Raw genomic sequence first — 20,174 nt, 5'->3', positions numbered from 1 at the left:
ATAGGAAGGCATGACTTTCTTTTTCCCCTGACTTAATGTGCAGGCATAAATGTTGATGAATAATGAACTATTACATCGTCTTGCTGGAAAGTTGGCTGAGTGAGTTAAGTGCCTGCCATGCAAGCCTGATGACCTGCATTCAGACCCCAGAACCTGTGCAGAAGCCAGACGTAATAGCAGGCATGCATCTGTCATCCCTGCATGCCTGTGAGAGGGCAGGAGACAGAAACAAGAGAGCCCTCAGAAATGGAAAGGCTGGTAGCCTTAGCGTACACTTTGGGAGGCGGGAGCCCACATCAGAGGCTGGCCTTGGACATCTGCATCTGGGCCATGGCATATGGCTTCCCTCCTCTCTCCTCCCCCATCCCTTCCCTCTCACAGACACATGCAAATTAAAAAGAAGAAAAGTTAATAAAACCCCACATCTGATTACCTGGCACTTCGTGCCCGAGTTTGGAGAAACACTACCGTTTTGCCATTTCATGGTTAGTTTTTATAGTCAACAACAACAAATTGTAGTTCTAATTTTTGTAACTTTCTTTTTATTTATTCTTTGTGTCTTCTCACATCGTGCATCTCCATCCCATTCATTTCCCCATCCCTTCAAATCTGCCCTCTGCCCTTGCAACCTCCCCTCAAAAAAATTTAAGAGAAAAAAAGAAAAGGGAAAAAAAGAAAAGGTAAAGTCTTGTCATGGAAGCTGTAATGTGACACAGGGAATCACGCAGTAAACCCTTTTGTCCACATATCTTTACATGCAAGTGTTCATTGCAAAGAGTCATTGGTCTGGTTCGAGGTCTCTGGTTTCTGCTACACTATTGGTGCTGGGTCCTCACTGGAACTCGTCTTAGATATTTTGTTGCCCTGTGTCGTGGAGATCCTTAGCTTTGGGTCTATATGACTAGCACCTTCACATGCTCCCATAGATCATAGATGGGGTGGATGTTGGGGTGGGGCCAACTCATACCCCTGATTCTGGGCCTGGGTAGTTGCAGGGTTGGTCAGCTCACTCTCTGCTAGAGCCAGGGTGAGCTCTCCAGCATTGCCCTGGCTAGTTCACCCCTTGCAGCAATGGGCAAGGCGTGTGGCCAGTTCTCCTAGTTTCACGCCCTCAGGGTCAGCTCTCCTACACCTGGACCATCAGGGTCAGCTCTGCCGCATTGTCAAGGCAAGGTGCAGGGGCCACTCTCCTGAGTGCTGCAGCTGCTGAGGTGCTAGGGATAGCTCTCCTACTCTCAATACCTCAGGGCCAGCTCTCCCACCTGCCTCAGGTGGGGTGGGGGCGGCATCTCTCCCCCCACCCACACCACCAAACGGAAGATGAGGAGTGGGACCCCATCTCTCAGGGTCACATTCTCAGCACGGTTCCTCTGCACCTCTGTCAGCTCTGCTGTGCTTCCCAGGCGAGGTGCAGGGCCCGCTTTCCCAAGTGCTGCAGCTAGTAAGGGGGAGGGTCAGCTCCCTTGCCCACCACAGGTGGTAGGAGCGGGGGAGGGGAGGAGGGCATCTTTTTTTTTTTTTTTTTAAGCAGTGATATTCTGGTTGCTCACCATGTTGGGATGGAGTTTTTCTTTGAATATGTAATATGTGTATGGACATCTAATTTTGTGTGCTTTGCAGTTCATTTAGTTTTATTATCTGAAATAAACGAGGAGCATTTGTGAATCGGAGATGGCTCAGTAAGTTTCAACAGGACATGTGACACAGCATGAGCCAGCAAACTTCCGGGTTCTGTTCACGAGCCTCGAGACAAAATGCTTTTTGGAGGCTGGAGGTTATATATCCAGGGACTAATGAATAACCGTCAGATTTGTGTCCTGTGGAAAGCATGCCTGGCCAGATTTCTTTTCCAGCAGTAGACTGAACAGTGAAAGGAGACTTTGTGGGTCGGGCAGACCAGTCTGTGTGTGAGACAGTAGCCCATAGATTCTCATGTAAACATGAGTGCTTTCCTCAGTGGGGTGCTAAACCCGGGGCTGCCTCAGCACTGTAAGGGTCGGGCTCCTGGGGCACCCCGGTCAGGGGCGGGAGGTTGTACCAAGTGTTTTTGATCCAAGTTGTCTTTCTAGGCTTGGTAAGTTGCAGGATTCCTGCAGGCTGTGGTATGTCCTGATCTAAGAAACGCTCAGAGCAGAGAGCAGGATGACAGTATCTCTCTGCTGTGGCTCCTCCACCCGCATGGGTGACCTCTTCTGGCTGACCCGGGCTGCTTGGACTCGATGGTAATTCTGTCCTCCTTGACCTCTCAGGAAAGATCAGAACCTGTTGTCTCCAGTGAACTGCTGGTACTTGCTCCTGAACCAAGTGAGGCGAGAAAGCAAAGACCATGCCACCCTGAGCGACATCTATCTGAACAACGTCATCATGCGGTTCATGCAGATAAGCGAGGATTCCACGCGGATGTTTAAAAAGGTAGAGTCCATCCCTCCCTGCTAACACATACTTCCACATAGCCACCTTACCTACAACCACTTAGGAGGAAGTGCCTGAAAAGAATGAAAGGGGCCAATATTCTGAACTTGAACTTGTGTGTTTGTTTATACTGTATGTTTGTGTATGGTGTGTGTGTATATACATGTGTGTGCAAATGTATAATGCATATAGCATTATCTACTGGATATATTTCTTTCTATTCAGTAAATGAATGAATGTCTGACCTGAGCATCATAAAGGAAGGTATTTGGGGTGTGGGTCCCTGCAGGGGGATGGAGAGATGCTCAGCAGTTAAGAGTTCATAGTACTCTTGCAGAGGAAGTGAGTTTGGTTCCCAGGACCCAGGTTGGTCAGGCAGCTCACAACTCCAGATCCAGGGAGATCTGATGCCCCTGCCCTCCCTGAGCATGCACATTCATATGCACATACCCATTCTCACACACACACACACACACACACACACACACACACACACACACACACTCTTAATGAAAATAATTAACATCTTATTTATTTTTTTTTAAGTACCTGCAAGTTTCATCTTTGTCCTTAGAACTGACCTCCACACTTAGAAAAGAGCCGCACTTCGAGGGGAGAGCCTCGGGTTCTGGTTTTTCCGGCTCACACTTGATCAGACTTGTAAAGCACATCACATGTGTTGCCCTCGCAGGAAAGTGTTAGCACCCTGTCTTCTTACTTCCGGCTGCAGGGTCTCTGAGAGTGAAGTGGGGGAAAAAAAAATTCTACAGGGCCCAGAAAAATTCAGTTTCTAGTGTGTGAGAGAGCTTTCTTCTTTCCTGACTCCATTTGCAAGAAACAAAGAACCAGAGTGGGGTGGGGGAGGGGGGGGAGACAGACAGACGGACGGATGGACGGACCGACAGACACGGGACGCAACGACTGGGCTTGTCAACCTTCCTGTCATCATTAGCTTCGGTCAGCGCTCAGCAAATATCTTTGTTGTTTGGACATTTCTGTTGAGAACAGCAACAACAACAAAATTGGAGCATTTCCTGTGCAAAGGACACACACAGCGCCTCACCCGGCTTTCAGTTTCTGTGCTGAGAGTCTCCACAGACCTTCTCAGCTTGGTTTGGACGGTGTTCCGTGCCTGGATTTATACCCAGACCTTTCTTTGGTGGGTAATGTTTTAGCTTCCGAGCAGGAGGCGCACCCTGTGGATTCACGATGCATTGGTGTTTCAAAGGAGCCTCTTACAAGGGTGCAATGTCATGCAGGCCAGCTGTGCTTGATGCAGCCACGTTCAGTGTGATTTCTGACCTAGAAATGGAAGTTTAGCAAGCTCCAAGTCATTGTGTGCTGGTTCCAATAGAGGGAGAAAGTGTTTCCAGCAAAGAACTTTCTGTGCTGGACCTAAGGCTAGGTAGAGAAATAGCTCCACATCTTAAGTAAGAGTGCTTAAAAATATGCGTTAGTTTCCACAGAGCTAGGAAAGTGACGGACTCTTCTGGCCCCGCCATGAGCACCGCCTGTAGAGACCGCATACAGTTTTGTGGGATCCATGAGCATCCGCAGTGGTGTCCAGATGTTGCATGTCAGGCTGCCACGATGGAGAAAGACTGACCTCAGGAAGGTTGCAGGAAGGTTGCACATTTGGATGCTACTGAAAGATGCTTCCCCGACATGGGGGCGTTGGCAAGGATTCAGCCAGGACCTAAGTGGGAATCTCCTTGTTTATTCATTCCCTGAGCAAAACATCTGTAAGCTGTGTGGCTGGCAAAGCTGAGTGAAGAGTCATGTCCCGGCTTGCAAGGAACTCGGTATAATAATTAAGCATCCCCAAGCTGTAGGGGCCTGGAGGATGGGGAGTTTCACTTACCTAGGGCACAGGGAAAGCTTCAAAGAAGCAGTCTGGAAATGAGACAAGCAAAGATAAGGAGCCTTACTGGGGCCTGCGGGGCATGCGTGTATGGCAAGTACTGAGTGGTATGGGGCTAGCCTGGACTGATAGGTGAAAACAATAGAGCTAGCAAAGATGGCCAATAAGGAGAGACCTCGTATGACAGGGGCCAGGGCTTTCATGAAATCGGTAGAAACTAAGACCCACAGTCACATGTGTTTGGGCAAGAACTTGGCTCTAACGCTTCCTTGTTTTGTGGTCTCGGGAGACGTTCAATACATTGTCTTCCAGAGAATGAACATAGCCAGGTTGGGCAAAGGGAGAGGCTGAAGCTGTGGGAGCTCCTGGACTGAGAGCATTTCTGGAGTTGGCTCCTATCCAGGCAGGGAGCCCCGGGCTTTTGGTTTGGAGCGTGTGAACTTGGAGTGCTCTTGAGAAAGGCGGCCCCCTTTAATGGAGAGGAATTCTCAAGAGCAGTTCTTGGGGAGAGCTCAGCTCCTTAGTTCCATCAGTCCATGGTCAATATTCCCAGTAGTTGGGGAAATGAATTCCTAATTTGTAAGGAGGAATCTGGGAAATGCAGAGTCAATAAAAGAGCAGACATATGCCTGCTTGTTTGCTCCTAGAATTCATTACTTATTTAGTTCTAAGGTTTACCTTAGAATGGCAGATGAGCTGGAAAGGACCGGTCATTACAACCACAGGGACAGGGCTTACTGAGGAACTGTGGCAGCCCACTCACATTCGGGTTCAACTCATAGCCCTCCTGCAGTTGAGGACACCATGCATGTGGCCCAACACAAAATCACCAGCTTTCTCAAATCGGTCATGTCACTTGATGTCAATGGTCGAACACATCTGACATTAGGACACTGGTTGGGGCAGTATTCCTTTCTTGCAAAAATCTGTATCACAACCGGGTAGTAGTATCACATGCCTTTAATCCCAGCACTCAGGAGCAGAGGTAGGCAGATCTCTGTGAGTTCAAGGCTAGCCTGGTCTAGTCCAGGATAGCCAGGACTGTTTCTACAGAGAAACCCTGTCTCAAAAAATTGAAAAAAAAAGTCAGTATCACCCCTAAGCAGAAGATTAAAAGACCATAAGGTCTCCGTATATGAACACAGAGGTACTTGCTCACCCAGAGTTATTGCCGCTCTCTTCACAATATTAGGAAATGGAATTAGCCTTGGTGTCCACCAACTCATGAACGAATAATAAAAATGTGGTACCTACACACAATAGAATTTTTTCATCTGCAGAGAAAAATGAAATTTGCAAATAAATGGATGGAGCTGGGGAAAAACATCTTATTCCATGAGGAGATCTAGGCAGTGAGAGACAAATGCCATGCGTTGTCACTCATGTGTGTGTCCTACTTTTGAATCTTTAGTTTTCTGTATTTAACTTGCAGTGCCTGCAGAATCCAGGAAACTAGGAACCAGAAATTGGACTACAGGATGCCTTAGGGAGGAGGGCCGGGGGTGGGAAGGTTTCAGCGGGCATAGGGGTGGGGGTGAGGAAGATGAAGATACAGTAGGGGAGAGGGTTAGCCAAAAAACACAACTGTATGAAGAAAATGACTGCTGTGTAAGCTAATGAAAAATATAAGTTAAAAAGAGTAAGAAGGAGATGCCCTGCATGGCTGGCCAGCACTAACTCTAGAACCCAAGGGTGATTGTGAGTGCGGCTGGAAGTCCTCACCGGAGAAGCTTCCCTTTCGCAGCAGATGGCTAATACAGAGACTCACAACGGGCCAAGGTGCAGAGAAGAATTCATCAGTGTCGGAGTGCTAGGCTCTAAAGGGTATATTACCACCACCACTCCCAAGACACAGGGAACATAATCGGAGGGGGTACGGAAATATTTTAAGAGCCAGGGGTCGAGGAAGACAGCTGTGACCCAGTGACTTCTGGATGTGACAACGCCATCGTCCCCACGAACGCTTAGCAGCTGAGGCTGCCTGCGTAAGACCCATGTGAGATCAAGCCAGGGAATAATTCCACCGCGGATGGCAGGGAGGGGCTCATCAACTGAAGAACTGTCGGTGGTTGAGAGTTGCTGGGGGAAGAATTGTCGTCTTCAGGAGTATGGTTCATGGTAGGTCACTAGTACTCCAGTGGCCGGCCCTACACCCATGCACATAGGGGCACACTAATTGGACTCAGTGAGTTATTTTTAAAAGAGAGAAAGAGAATATGGAGTTGGGAAGGCAATGCAGTGGAAGGGTCCGTGGAAGACGTTGGAGGGGCAAAGAAGGAAATTTCAAGATAAATGTCTCAGTGCCAAAACTTCCCGAGTGGGATCCTCCTTAGGAGTTGTTGGTAAGAAAAGCCCCACTGCCCACAAAACAATATATGCGATTGCCATTCCTCCCAGTTGCCTACTGGTAAGATGCTGTTGCTGAGGACCTTCATCACCTTTCACGTCCATCACAAGCCACAGAGAAATCAAGTTCAAACTGAGCTGGAAACTTCCTCCCTACTGGCTAGCTTTCTTAGACCCAGAAGTTGCTATACAGGCTAGTAGGAGAGAAAAACCATAAACAGCCTTAACCAGCTGTGAACCCTGTGAACTACCATGCCAACCTGCCAAGCAAGATGTACCCACTAGGGCACCATTGGCATGACTGTTCCATGGGTAACCAAGTGGTCTCTGATTGGATTCAAGGCCTGCTCTACAGGAGGGAATTAATGCCTGGTTCTGTAAACTCAGTCAAAACTCCACAGCTGAGGAAGTCTTAGGCCCTCGGGGTAACTTATCATTGCGTGACTGTTACTGTGTGCCTGGGGAAGGAGGGGATAATAGACCCCTGTCACTCCTTGCTGAACAAGGGGCTACTGGTGAATTCTGGAGGAGGAGAAGTCACTGTCTTTAGTTGGGTATCTATAGGTGAGCCCACCAGGCTCCCAAGGGCAGTTCCAAACCCATGCTCAAGCAGGTGGTCCTTGGTAAACTCAGTGGGTCCCAAAACAAAAAGACCTAAGCATGAAAGGGGGGTTGTGGGGAAGAGGAGAAATTGGGGAAGGGGCCTAGGAGAAGGTGGGTGGTTAAGAGCAACCAGAATGCTCTGTACATGTTCATGAAATGATCAAAGAACAAGAAAGCTGGTTGTGGATGAAGCCAGAAAATCTGTCAGTCATCCATATTCAAAAAGCTGAGACTGGCCGGGCGGTGGTGGTGCACACCTGTAATCCCAGCACTCGGGAGGCAGAGGCAGGCGGATCTCTGTGAGTTCAAGGCCAGCCTGGTCTCCAAAGTGAGTTCCAGGAAAGGTGCAAAGCTACACAGAGAAACCCTGTCTCGAAAAACCAAAAAAAAAAAAAAGGCTGAGACTGGCCTTGCGGTGTGGGGGACTCACCCTCCTCTGGCCTAAGTTCATAGGTTATCAGATTCAGACTTGAGGGTTAAATCAGCTCACTTTGTCACCCCTGATGGTGTTGGCTTAGTCTGCCAGGAAGGCACAACTGCTACTGAGATCCATAGTCTTTCATGTCACTTTCATCAAAAATAAGCCGTTATCTATCTCTATGCTCCAGTTTTGAAGAACAGTTGTTTCATGGGGATAAAGCTGTGCCAACACAGAGAACATTTAAAGTGAGTCCCTGTCCACACAGATGCTTTAGCCGAAGTGCATTAAAAGATAAAAATACAAACAAACCATTAGTCTACTGCCAATCTCTAAGACTCTGACCTTCTTTGGAGAAAGTCTATGAGCGGCCAGTAGGATAGGTCAGTGGATAGCTCAGCAGATAAAGGTGCTTGCAGCCAAGGCTGATGAAGCTGAGTTCAATTTCCAGAACCCCCCTGGTGGAAGGAGAACTAACTTTCAAAGTTGGACCTCTGAACTCCACATACACACTATGGCTCACATGCAGTGTCATACACACACACACACACACACACACACACACACACAAATATTCTTTTAGAAAACCTATACATTCTGAAATAACACTGCCAACCTGTTTCTGCATAGTCTTGTTTCTTTTTTAAATATAACCATGTATGTTCCTTATAGAATGTAGGAAAACACTAAAAATATTTTTTTACGTTTCCCAGGTTTACACAATCAGTTAATTTTTTCATTCTCTTTTCAATATTGATATGTCTATTCATATGTGTCATATGCAAACATTTTATGCTATATGTTTGTAAATACTTTACAGTTGTGTACATGTATTACATTGATTTGTTTATTATGGATTTTTTTTTAAATTAGAGATAGCATGTTGCTTGGCAACCTGCCCTTTTCATGTAAAATGCCAGCATTTATCATGTCTGGAAGCAACCCCTCAGAAAGGGATGTTTGATGCCTGCCAGGTGTGCAGCACTGTTTGCAAGACTGCAGGCCTTTCCCTGGAACTGGACGTTTGAATCTCTCCTGTGGCAGTGATAGTTAACTTATATTGCGTAACTGAAGAAGAATTGCCAAGTCAAGGGTGGCCTCAGACCTTCACAATGTGGATGCCATTCTTAACCTTTTGAGTTTCTGGAGTGATGGCAGTCATGGCTATGATTTACCCTGGAGTAATGATGGTCATGGCTGTGACATCCAGTAATACGTTCCCTGAAAAGTAAATGGACTGTTCTGGGATTTTTTGTTCTGTTTTTCGTTTTTAAGCAGAGAGCTACTAGATGTGAGTTAGTATGCTTATGCAACATTCGTAAATAATATAACAAGAACTTTTCCAAGGCCTTTTAGTGCACTGTAGCAGAAGAATTAAATGGTATTCTGGTGACCTCGAGGGACACCTTAATTATTGATACGGCCTGGATAAGTAAGTAAGAAAAGCACAAGCGAGCCCTACTTGCTGGCTCTCTTGCGTCTTAGCCACCTTACGGCTAGCTTGGTTTTCTAGAAAAAAATAAAGCTGAACTATTGTTTCTTATAATGACAGAATTCTCTAAGAGCTTTTATTAAATATTTTCTATTGGTTTTTGTGAATTATATACCAAGATGGCTGATCCTAGAAAATGCTCTATGAACGGCAGTGGGTGGCGGTGGTTTTCCTGGAGTCCTAGAGTTGCCTTGTTGCCTAGCAACATCAAGACACATATGATTCACCTGGCTGGAAGTTAAGCAGGTGAGCAGCTACAGACAAGCAGTTTGCCATCTGTTCAGAAGCTTTATCGGAAGTCTTAGGGCAAGTTAAGCAAGTGACCCATGTGTGTCTCATTGAAAATGTATTACATAATGATTTTAAAAAAACAATTGGTGTCAGCAATGTTGAAAGTTGTATCCATATGGTGTGTTACTTTGGTACCAATGCTCAAATGTCAGTAGTTGAAGCGATAATTAATTACCTTGATAATAGTTGCCAAGAAACACTTGAAAACTTGTTGGGGTTTCTTTTAAAGTTAGTTTTATCTTCTTCCATCTGCCTCTCTGTGAATTTTGGATTGTGTACCTAGACACTCTATATAAAGGAGATGGCCCACATAGTTCATTATAATTGTTTTATAAACCGAAACCTTAAGAGAAACAACATGGTCCAGATCATACCAGTGTTTAGTGTCTAAAGAAGTGGGAAAGCAATATATACAGTAAACAATTTGTCCCCAAATACTGGTTATGAATGGAGATCAGGGAGGCCCTGTTAAAATGTGTACTTTGAGATATCAGTATTGGGGTAAAGAATGAAGTGAGGTCTCTGAATAAGAAAGTAGCTGGATGGAGGTTTTAGCTGCCTTCCTCCTCCATAGTCATGAAATGATGAAGCCGGTGTATAAATGGGATGTGATGATCCTTTGATTTCAAGGGACTCCCATTATTCCTGTGAGAACCTTTCACAGACACTAGTTCCCTTTCATAGCTCTCTCTCATCTAGGTAGGTAGGTAGGTAGGTAGGTAGGTAGGTAGATAGATAGATAGATAGATAGATAGATAGATAGATAGATAGGTGGGTGGGTGGGTGGGTGGGTGGATGGTACTTAATCCTTTTCTGACATATTCTATATTTGCTTGTTGGTGTTTGTGTTTTTGCATATAAGCTCCCCGGAGCAGACTTTTTGTACTGTTCACAGTAACTGTCACATGCTAGGTGCTCAACAGATATTTCATGAGCAAATAAAATAATAGATAAAAACTTACATCTGTATCAGAAACAAGCAATGAATGGCGTCCACATGACATAAAGCTCAGAGTGGGTTAGCACAATGCAGTATTTACAGAGCCAGATTTAAATGACACTGTGGTCTGAACTACTTCCCTGGAGAAAGAAATTGTAGGTGGGCCTGGGAAATTGCCCCCCCCGCCTCCTGCTTCAGAGGCAAGGGTCAAGTAAGAAGACACATGGGCTTCGTCTCTGGCACTGGCTGTCTGTTCTTCCATGGGCCACTGGCTGTAGCGAGTTATACCATAAAATACCAATAGTATTTTCTAGAAAGTTGCCTGTAAAGAGAGAAAGAAGTGGTGGAGGTGTGTGGGTTTTTTAAAGAAGCATGTGGGTCCAGGAAAGGTTTTGTTTTCAAGTACATGTATTAGTTTCTTGTCTTGGATACTGTCAGCGTTTTGTTTTGCTGTTGTTTGTTTGTTTGTTTCTTTGTTTTTAAACAGAACTAGTTAAAATGGCAAACAGAATGCATCATAGAACAAGGGAAAACTAGACTGAGGAAATAGCTCGTTTGGTAAGCATGAGAACTTGAATTTGATTCCCCGAGAACCCATGTGAAAATGCTGGGTGCCGTGCTTGTCCAGTGTTGGGGAGATGGAGACGCGGTGTACCCCTGGGACCCACTGACTAGCCAGCCTAACCTTCTTGGTGAGCTCCAAGCCTGTGAGAAATTCTGTCTCAGAAAACAAGATGGCTAGCTCCTGAGGAAATACCTAAGGTTGACACCTGGCCTTCAGGAGCCCTTGAACACACACACACACACACACACACACACACACACACACACACACACACTCATTCACTCACCTCACACACTAGGGTTTAAGGGCAGGAGGCACTCCAAAGGCTGGGCTGGGAGAAAGCAGGTATAACTATGGCAGATAGGTGGATTGGATTCAGCAGGAAACTCTTGGGAGAGCAGATGTCACAGTTGGTAGGAGAAGAGCAAGGTGTTGTGGGGTTCTTCGTTCCAGGTTCTCTTTGCCTGGGGAAGTGTTCCCATGACCTGAGGTGTCTGTGGGGAACACAGAATTTGCAGAAAGTAGAGAAGATTCTATGAACAACCCCTGGGGAAATTGAGAATTAAAAATAAAATTCAATCTGAGACTAGAAGGAGGATATGTATTTTGTAATTCAAAGAGTTTTATATTTAAAAGTATTGTCTAACTTTATCTTAGTGGTACTTTCAGGTTTGACTCAATTGACCAGACACACCCACCTTCCCCAATAGAACACAGACTGGGTCTTGAGGCGATGTTAAATGTCAAAAGACAACTGTGCTGAGCTTGCCAAAGGCAACTGAGGGAAGAAAGTGGCGGCCCTGACATTTTGTGTACAAAGAAGATGTTACTTTAAAAAACAGTGGAATAACAATCTTAAATGTATACCATACTCTCTTGGATATAGACTTGGTTGTGATAGGTTGTGCATGGAACTGTGCCCTGTGATGGTCTGTCTCTCATCTGCTGTCAGCAGGCCTCAGCCACACTGACTTTAGGCTGTGTGACTTGGGACGCCAGTGAATGTGAGATGAGCAGGCTGTCAAAAGTTTTTTTGCGCTGGATCTCACCCTCATGATACAGCTGGATCCCTAAGACCAGCGTGGAAACAATTCCTAGTTAGTCTTCAGGGTGAGTGAGACCACATGGAAGGAGACAGACAGCCTAAGTGACAGCTAGCCGGTGACTAGACAGACAAATTAGAGCATCTGACATCATCGCACTGCCGCCGGACCGCAGGTGCTGGCGAGGACGCAGCCCCCGCCAGCCCAGAACAGAGCAATCTCCCAGCTGACTCAAAGACTCATGAGCTAAGTGTAATGTTGCTTTGTGCCGCTTGGCATTGAGTGATTTGTTACACAGCGAGAACTAAATGATACACTAGGTAAATACCCGTGCTCACCAAAAGGAAAGACGGAATCAAAAGGTAAATACAGGCCCTACATAAACCGAGTCAGCACAATCCACCATGTCCTTCCCACTAAGTGCATCCATAAAACCTAAACACAGTGCCTGCAGCAGCAATGTGAAGACGTAAGTAGTTAGGAGGCAGATGAAAGACGAGACTTGAAAATTCTGCCAGATCGGCAGTGTTTCCCCCACTTTCCCCTCCGTATCTCCCAGCCTAGATGCCTGAGAGCAAGGAACCTGGGAGCAGACAAGACATGAACACACAGACCTGTAGAGGAAGCCTTGGGCTGTGTGACTCAAAGACCAGAAAAGGGAGAGGAACGTGTAACTCCAAGTTTTGCTTTTCCAAGTTTTCTTTGCTGTTCCTTACCCCTGAGAACACAAACATCTTACAACAGGGACCACAACCCCCTAAAGATCTTTTTGGAGAAACACCCTCCCTGGGAGTGCGCTGTTGCCCATGGTTAGCAAAGACTGCAGTCTCAGACATTCAGTATGTGTGGAAGAAATGGAATGGAATGGAACAGAACGATAGAATGGACAACTGGTTCTCAAGTTAGAGGACCCTAGAAGGGGGACCCTAGAAAACCAGAGAGTGGAGGAGATTACGGTGACGACTCTCCTGAATCCCCACATTGTACTCAAGCAGATCTGATCATAAAGAGTGTCCCCACAAAATGCTTGAGGACTGAACTAAGTATGAGTACCACTCCAGGGCCTTAAGTGGTCACTGTGTAGTAAATACAATGAAAGATGTAAATAGTACCCCAAGGATATTGGCAGCAGAATGAACATGGAAACTACATCTTATACGAGGCTGGCCGGAATTTGTAACCCAAATGTAGGCAGCTGGATTTCCTGATACAAACAGAAATATTAAAGTCTACAGTTGATTTAAATAGGGCCCAGATACATAATATTGAAAATATCAGGAATACAGTACAAAAATCACTCAACCTTGAAGAAACCAAGAAAGGCAGAAAGGGGGAAAAAAAAGAGAGAGCCATGCTGAGCTACCATAGATGCTTGAACGTGCTAAGGTTTTTACAGCGGTCCTTATAAAAAGCATTCTAAGAAGGAAGATCAAACACTCATAAAGTAGAAAATATAAATAAGAATCATTGGAAATTGTTTTTTAAATTGTTATGTGTGTAAGGAAGAGATGGGGGGAACGAGTGTGTGGTGGCATGTATGTGGAGATCACAGGACTCAGTTTCCCCTCCACCATGGGTTTCAGGGATTGAATTTGGGCTGTAGGGTCTGCACAAGTCCTTTCAGCTGCTGAGCCCACTCGGAAAATTTTAAGTGAATAAATATAGTCGCCAAACTTCTAAAACTGAATAGCCAGGCTCCCTAGCAGACCAGAGCTCCTAGAGGGTTCACTGGTGGGGTTGACAAATGAGCAAAAATGATCTAATCTGAACATCAACAAGGAGAAGGAAATTGAAAGAAGAGAATGGACACACCATGGGGACCGTTCGCCCAGTATTTCCAACATTTACACCATCAGCGATGCTGAAAGAGAGGAGAAATATGGTACAGAAATAAGTATTTGAAGATAGTTGCAAGAAACTATTACGAATTTAGCAAATGACCCAGCCTATACATGCAAGCATACTGAATCCAGGCTAGATAAGCCCAGAGGAACCCACATGCAAGTACAGATAAACTGAAAACTAGAGACAAAAACCGCTGGAAGCATCCAGTGAAAGAGAAACCATGCATTTGAGGAGCACCAGCTCAGACTGTGGGATGCTCCGCTCACTCTGTCTGCAGCACCTCCCAGCACTGACAACCAGAGACGCCTTCAGACGTCGCCAGATGTTTTCGTAGGCACCATTGGCCCCAGCTGAGAAATAGTGATCTAAACTAAGCCTTCCGTCCTCCCCAGCAGGTATTGTCACTTTAAAGAATTTTTCTGGTGTGTTTTGATTTGTCATCATGGAGTTTATAAACTTAATAAACAAGAGACAGGCTAACAAATTGTCGAATCCCTCACTCTCTATTTAAAAACGAAATCTTAAAAAGTAGGTTTTAGTACCAAGTGTATTTAGGTTTTGCTATCTGTAATAGATCAAGACCTAATCAAGCTCATTTTTATAAGGTCATAGGTGGGCCAGGAAAACTGGTTGGGGGTAAAGCAGTTGCTCTGCCAATGTGAGGGTGTGTGTTCAGACCCCAGAACCCATGCAAAGCTGAACACACTGCACCGTCTGTAATCTCAGTGTGTGTGTGTGTCAAGATGGGAGGCAGAGAGAGGAGTCCCTGGAAGTGTGGGCTGTCTGGAGGATGCAAACATGGAGAGGCCCTTTCTCAAACAGTGAAATGTGGCTGGAGACCTTCTCTCCAGCCCCCGCCAAGCCCTGTTAGTCCGACAGCCCACTTATAAAATAAACACACAGACGCTTATAGTATTTAAACTGCTTGGCCATTAGCTCAGGCCTACCATTGTCTAGCTCTTACTCTTATATTCAGCCCATTTTTATTAATCTATACTTTGCCACGTGGCTCACTGGTACCTTACATCTTCCCTGTTCTGGTGGACGCTGGCAGTGACCTCTCCTGCCTTCCTGTTCTCTCTATTCTCCTCTCTCTTAATCCCGCCTATACTTCCTGCCTGGCTACTGACCAATCTGTATTTTATTTACCAATTAATTATCCACAGGAGTGAAAGATGAGAGCTGACTGACACTCGAGGTTGTCCTGAAACCTCTACATGTGCAGCCTGGTATGTGTGTGCCCGTATGAACATGCACACACACACACACACACACACACACACACACACAGAGAGAGAGAGAAGTCACAGACAGGCAGAGTCCTTCCCCATTCTTCTTATCTGGAAAGGAGGCTGCCGTGTTTAAAAAGGAACTGCTGAAGACAGAAAATTCCTACCAGATGGCAAAATGTCCACAATTAGGATCAACAAATTCTAAGCAACCTAGGAACCTAGGAATAGGCGTCTTCCTTGTTGAAGACTGCTTGATTTTTTTTTTCACATGGTGGGATTCTAAAAGGTCCCCAGCAGCTGCAGCAAATGCCATATTGAGGAAGACTGTACCTATAGCACATGTTGGCATGAAGAAACACTTGTGAGACCTTGGATTATAGCAACCCATGCGGATACATTTGCAGAACATGTACTAAACATGGCTGTTAGAATTTAAGACCCTTGAAAGCGTAAAGCAAAAGTCTTTTTTATTACTAAATTTAAAAAAAAAAAATAGGAAATTTATCAGCTTTGTTATCAGACCAATCTAGAATCCAATAAAAATGAAAGATTTCTCCATTGGATAGGTGAACTATTTCTACTGAAAAATAAAGTGAAATACAACAGGGCTTTCATGACGGCTTAGCAGGCAAAGTGCTTGCTGCCTAAGCTTGAGGGCCAGAGTTCGGATCCCCAGCACCCACAGAGCAGTCGGGGAACATGGCAGCCCGTCTGTGATCCCAGCACATGGGAAGCACAGACTGGGAATCCTGAAGCAAGCTGGCCAGCCAGCCTAACCAGAAACATGAGCTCTGGGTCCAGCAAGAGATACTGCCCCAGCAGATAAGATAGAAGGGACTGAGCAAGACAGCCAGCACAGACCTCTGGTCTACATATGTGCACCACACAGACATATATTTGAGATTATTCAGTAATTAATAGTGTCTAAATCGCATTTTTACTCTGCAAGCTTTAATAGTTTTCAGTGAACTCAGAAGTATAATTGGCTAGCACACTGGCTTAAGTCAACATGTCCACAAACTTTTTGTTTGTTCGTTTTTTTGGGTTTTTTTTGTTTGTTTGTTTTTGTTTTTCGAGACAGGGTTTCTCTGTGTAGCTTTGCGCCTTTCCTGGAACTTGCTCTGTAGACCAGGCTGGCCTTGAACTCACAAATATCCGCCTAGCTCTGCCTCTGGAGTGCTGGGATTAAAGGCATGCGCCGCCGCTGCCCATAAACTTTTTAATCCCTTTAGTTTTCAAGATAAAGATTATAGGAGTCCACAAAAAAAGAAAAAAGAAAAAAGAAACTTTTATTTTTTAGCCAAGTATACTGATTCAACTAAACGATCATGACCATGACAAAACTACTGGAAACTCCACTCCCTTTTCATTTTTTTTCCTGAAATCTAACTTTATCAAGATGGGTAGTTTTCCCAAAATCTAATAGAAGTTTCATTTCATTATTGGTTCAGCGAACATTTGTCGATAGCCTTTTCTGTGACAGGGTGTGGTAGTGAGTGCTGAAGTCACAAAAGCAAGAGAGGACTCCTTAGCATGGGCCCCTGCAGGAGCTTGGACTCTAACACCAGCAGGAAACACAGAAATAAGAATTACATTATAAATCGGTAACTGTTCTTAAAGATAAGACCTGAGCCCATGGGAAATACGGGATGATGTCATCAAGCTCTTAAGTTTGAAGTTTATTGAAAAGTTGGGTAAAATCATTCTTCTCTGCAGAGACCAGCAGGAACAAGACCAGAGACTGGTGACCTATCCTTCTATGTATTTAGGAAGTAAATTCCAGAGGGGGGGAAAAATGATAGGAGAAAGTTCTCTTGTGGTCCTAAGCAGTCAGGTGTTTTGCTGGCTGGTTTTATGTTTGTGTGACCCAAGCTGGTGTCATTAGGGAAAAGGGGAACCTCAGTTGAGAAGATGCCCCCATCAGATTGACGTTTGGGTAAGTCTGTGGGGCATTTTCTTGATTGATACCTGATGTAGGAGGGCACAGCTCACTCTGGGCAATGCCACACCTGGGATGGTAGTCTTGGATACAGTAAGTAAGCAGACTGAGCAAGTCAGTAAGCAGCACCCCTCTGTGGCCTCTGCATCAGTTCCTGCCTCCGGGTTCCTGCCCTGACTTCCTTTGATGATGGACTGTGAATGTGGAAATGTAAGCTGAAAATAAACCCTTTCCTCTAAACCTCCCCTGCCTGGACCAGATGCTATACCTGTTGCTCCTCTGGCTGGGATGAAGAATGTAGCATCCATCATACATCCACACAGACATGTATAGTCCAAACACATACATGCAGGCAAACACTTATACACATAGAATGAGATAGATAAATCAAAAAGAAAAATTATCAAAACCAGAAACAGATGTGGGCTTGTAGCTGGAGTTTTCCTGGTCCTGCCTGGCCCACAGTCAGGACAAATCTCTCTAAACCTCCAGTCCCACAGCTGCTCAGACCCAACCAAGTAAACACACAAAGACTTACATTGTTTACAAACTGTATGGCTGTGGCAGGCTTCTTGTTATCTACTTCTTCTATCTTAAATTAACCCATTTCTATTAATTGATACTTTGTCACATGGCTCATGGCTTACCGGTACCTTACATCTCCCTTATGACGGTGGTTGGCAGTGTCTCTCTGCCTCAGCCTTCCACCTCCCAGAATTCTCTTCTCTGCTTGTCCTGCCTATCCTTCCTGCCTGGCTACTGGCCAATCAGTGTTTTATTTATTAATCAATCAGAGCAACACATTTGACATACAGAACATCCCACAGCATGGGCTAGTGAGATAACTCAGCTGTCACCCACTCAGTTATTACCCGCCCTGATGATGGGAGTTGGATACCCAGAATCCTCAAGGTAGAAGGAAGGAACCTGCCCTCACCGGTTGCCCTCCGACTTCTACCCACAGGCTGTGCTGTGGGTGTTTGTGTATAAAATAAATATGAATGTAAAACAGAAACAAAACCCAGAGGAGTGAGACAGGAACCACTGTAGCGTTTGAACACACTGTGGACAGTAAATTGAAATGGGAAGAAGCTTGCCTAGGAGAATTCAGGAGGAAGCTGTGATAACTTAGGAACTGGGGTGGGGGGTGGGGGGCTAGTTTACCCTTTCATGTGAATTGTGACCTGGACATAGATCTATCCTTCAAAAAGTTCTTGTCCTCATCAACTAAGAGGGAACTGCCTGGATGTCTGCTGTTTTAAAGACTCCTTAGTACTTTAAATGTTGCTTATCAGTCAGTCCATCCAAATCCGAATTTAAGATCTCCACAGCTTTAGCTGACTGCTCTTTACCCATGTAGGAAGGGGCTGGGGTACTTGAACCATTATTTCAAGATTCGTGGGCTTTTATTGATCATACAGATGTAGATGGGGACCCATCCCACAAGGCGGGGCTGTTACAAGTGTGTTGTCTCCAAATCCCTTAGCCTCCACCCCGTGAAATGCAAAGCAGGTGTGGTACAGGGAGCTGTAAACACAATGCACAGTAGTCTGGGGGACAAGGAGAGCTCATGCTGGCTTCTTCCAATCATGCTATCCAAGGAACAGAGCCATTGGGAATGGTAAGCACGGAGAATGGGAGTCTTAACTAGCTGTCTCCAGATGGCTCTCTCTACAAGGAATTGAGAACTAGGGTGGCTTGTAAATGGAGACAGGTTTCCCCTTTCTCCTAAGACAGACCTAGCAATTATGCAGTCTGAAATCTGCCTCCGAGAGACTGCTTCATTGCAACTTTGCAGTGCTCCGGAATGGACGTCGGTCTCCTTAATGTAGTAGTCCAAAACACTTGTGTAGACTTAAATCGAATCGACTAAAATGCTCTGACTTGAAAGACAATATGAATAGCAGACCGTTTTCACCAGTATTTTGAATAACAGAAAGTGGCTTCCTCAGATGAAATAAGGACACGCTGAGCTGGTGAGGCATCACAGTGATAATAAGAGGTAACGACTATGGAATGCTTGGTGTGCGCCAAGCAATCCGCCACACACATGACGGCAGCTCATCTCATCCATGCAGCAAACACACAGGGCAGGCTCTGAAACTTTTTCCACTGCAACGATGGGGAAACAGCTCAGAGATTTCCAAATGTCCAGACTTTGGGCCTCGAGTGGAGATCTGGGATCCTTGTTTTTCTCTTTCCAGTAGGCTGTCATTCGCTGCGCATTGACCCACTTAGCCGTCAATGTTCGGCTTTTTCATTTGGGGGTATGTTTTGTTGTTTTGGTTTCTCTGGTTGTATTCAGTGATTCAGTTCTTGGTGAAAAGGGGGCTGCTCCAGGAATGTTTTAGTCTCCTGTTCCTGCCTTTCCTGAGATCCACTGTCAGCTTAGTGGACTCATCAACCACAGTGGATCTGAGATGCTTCTGTTGACCAGCATGAAGTTCTAAATCAGTGATTCTCAACCTTCCTAATGCTGAGACCCTTTAATGCAGTTCCTCATGGTGTGGTGATCCAACCCCCAACCATAACATTTATTTCCATTGCTGCTCCGTAACTGTGATTTTGCTGCTGTTATGAATCATAACGTAAACATCTGATACACAGATGGTCTTAGGTGACCCCTCCATGGATCATGACCCACAGGTTGAGAACCACCAAGCCGGTTGCATTCTTGAAGATGAAGACTGAAAATCAAGTGTCTTGTTAAGAAGTGATACGGGTACTTTCTAAATTGTTTGAATAAACACAACTGAGACCGGACTGAAGCAGTTTTGTTTGCCTCTCACACTAGATGGTATGCTCCCTACCCCCATTTTCTGTTTGTCAACTGCATAGTACTCAGAAAATTACTGGGAAGAGTGGGAGAACTCTGAGTTTCAGTGATTGAATTCCCTGCCCTTTGCTTTAAGATGAGCAAACCTGCTCACCAGCTTTTTTTCATGGATGCCCCATGCATTCTTGCTCTGATGCTGTGGAGACTTAGATTGCTGAGCAGCCTGCACATTGTGCTTTAGTTCACTTTACCACAGGCTGTGCTCCTGAGCCAGCTAGCTGTGCTGTAGATGGGAGCCTTGAGCCACACTTGGAGCAGACACCTCTGTCACAGGAGAGAAAGCCCTGACTTTCCCAAAAGTAAATACCCAGATTCTTGTTCTGAAGAAAACACATGGAAATAAGTCACTAA

General features: G+C 45.4%; 1 protein-coding gene across 3 annotated transcripts in view; it reads left to right on the top strand.

The window, feature by feature from the left end:
- Srgap1 (SLIT-ROBO Rho GTPase activating protein 1) overlaps positions 1-20,174 on the top strand; it is a 270,798-nt gene that overhangs the window by 130,654 nt on the left and 119,970 nt on the right. For all 3 annotated transcript variants that reach the window (XM_036169672.1, XM_036169674.1, XM_036169673.1), the window contains exon 3: positions 2,250-2,412. In XM_036169672.1, the coding sequence (XP_036025565.1) occupies positions 2,250-2,412 (163 nt within the window). The remainder of the gene's footprint in view (positions 1-2,249; positions 2,413-20,174) is intronic.

Source organism: Onychomys torridus, chromosome 20 (assembly GCF_903995425.1).
Source record: "Onychomys torridus chromosome 20, mOncTor1.1, whole genome shotgun sequence".
Taxonomy (NCBI): Eukaryota; Metazoa; Chordata; class Mammalia; order Rodentia; family Cricetidae; genus Onychomys; species Onychomys torridus.
Note: the sequence above shows the minus strand (reverse complement) of the source record. Positions and strands in the feature narration are given on the sequence as shown.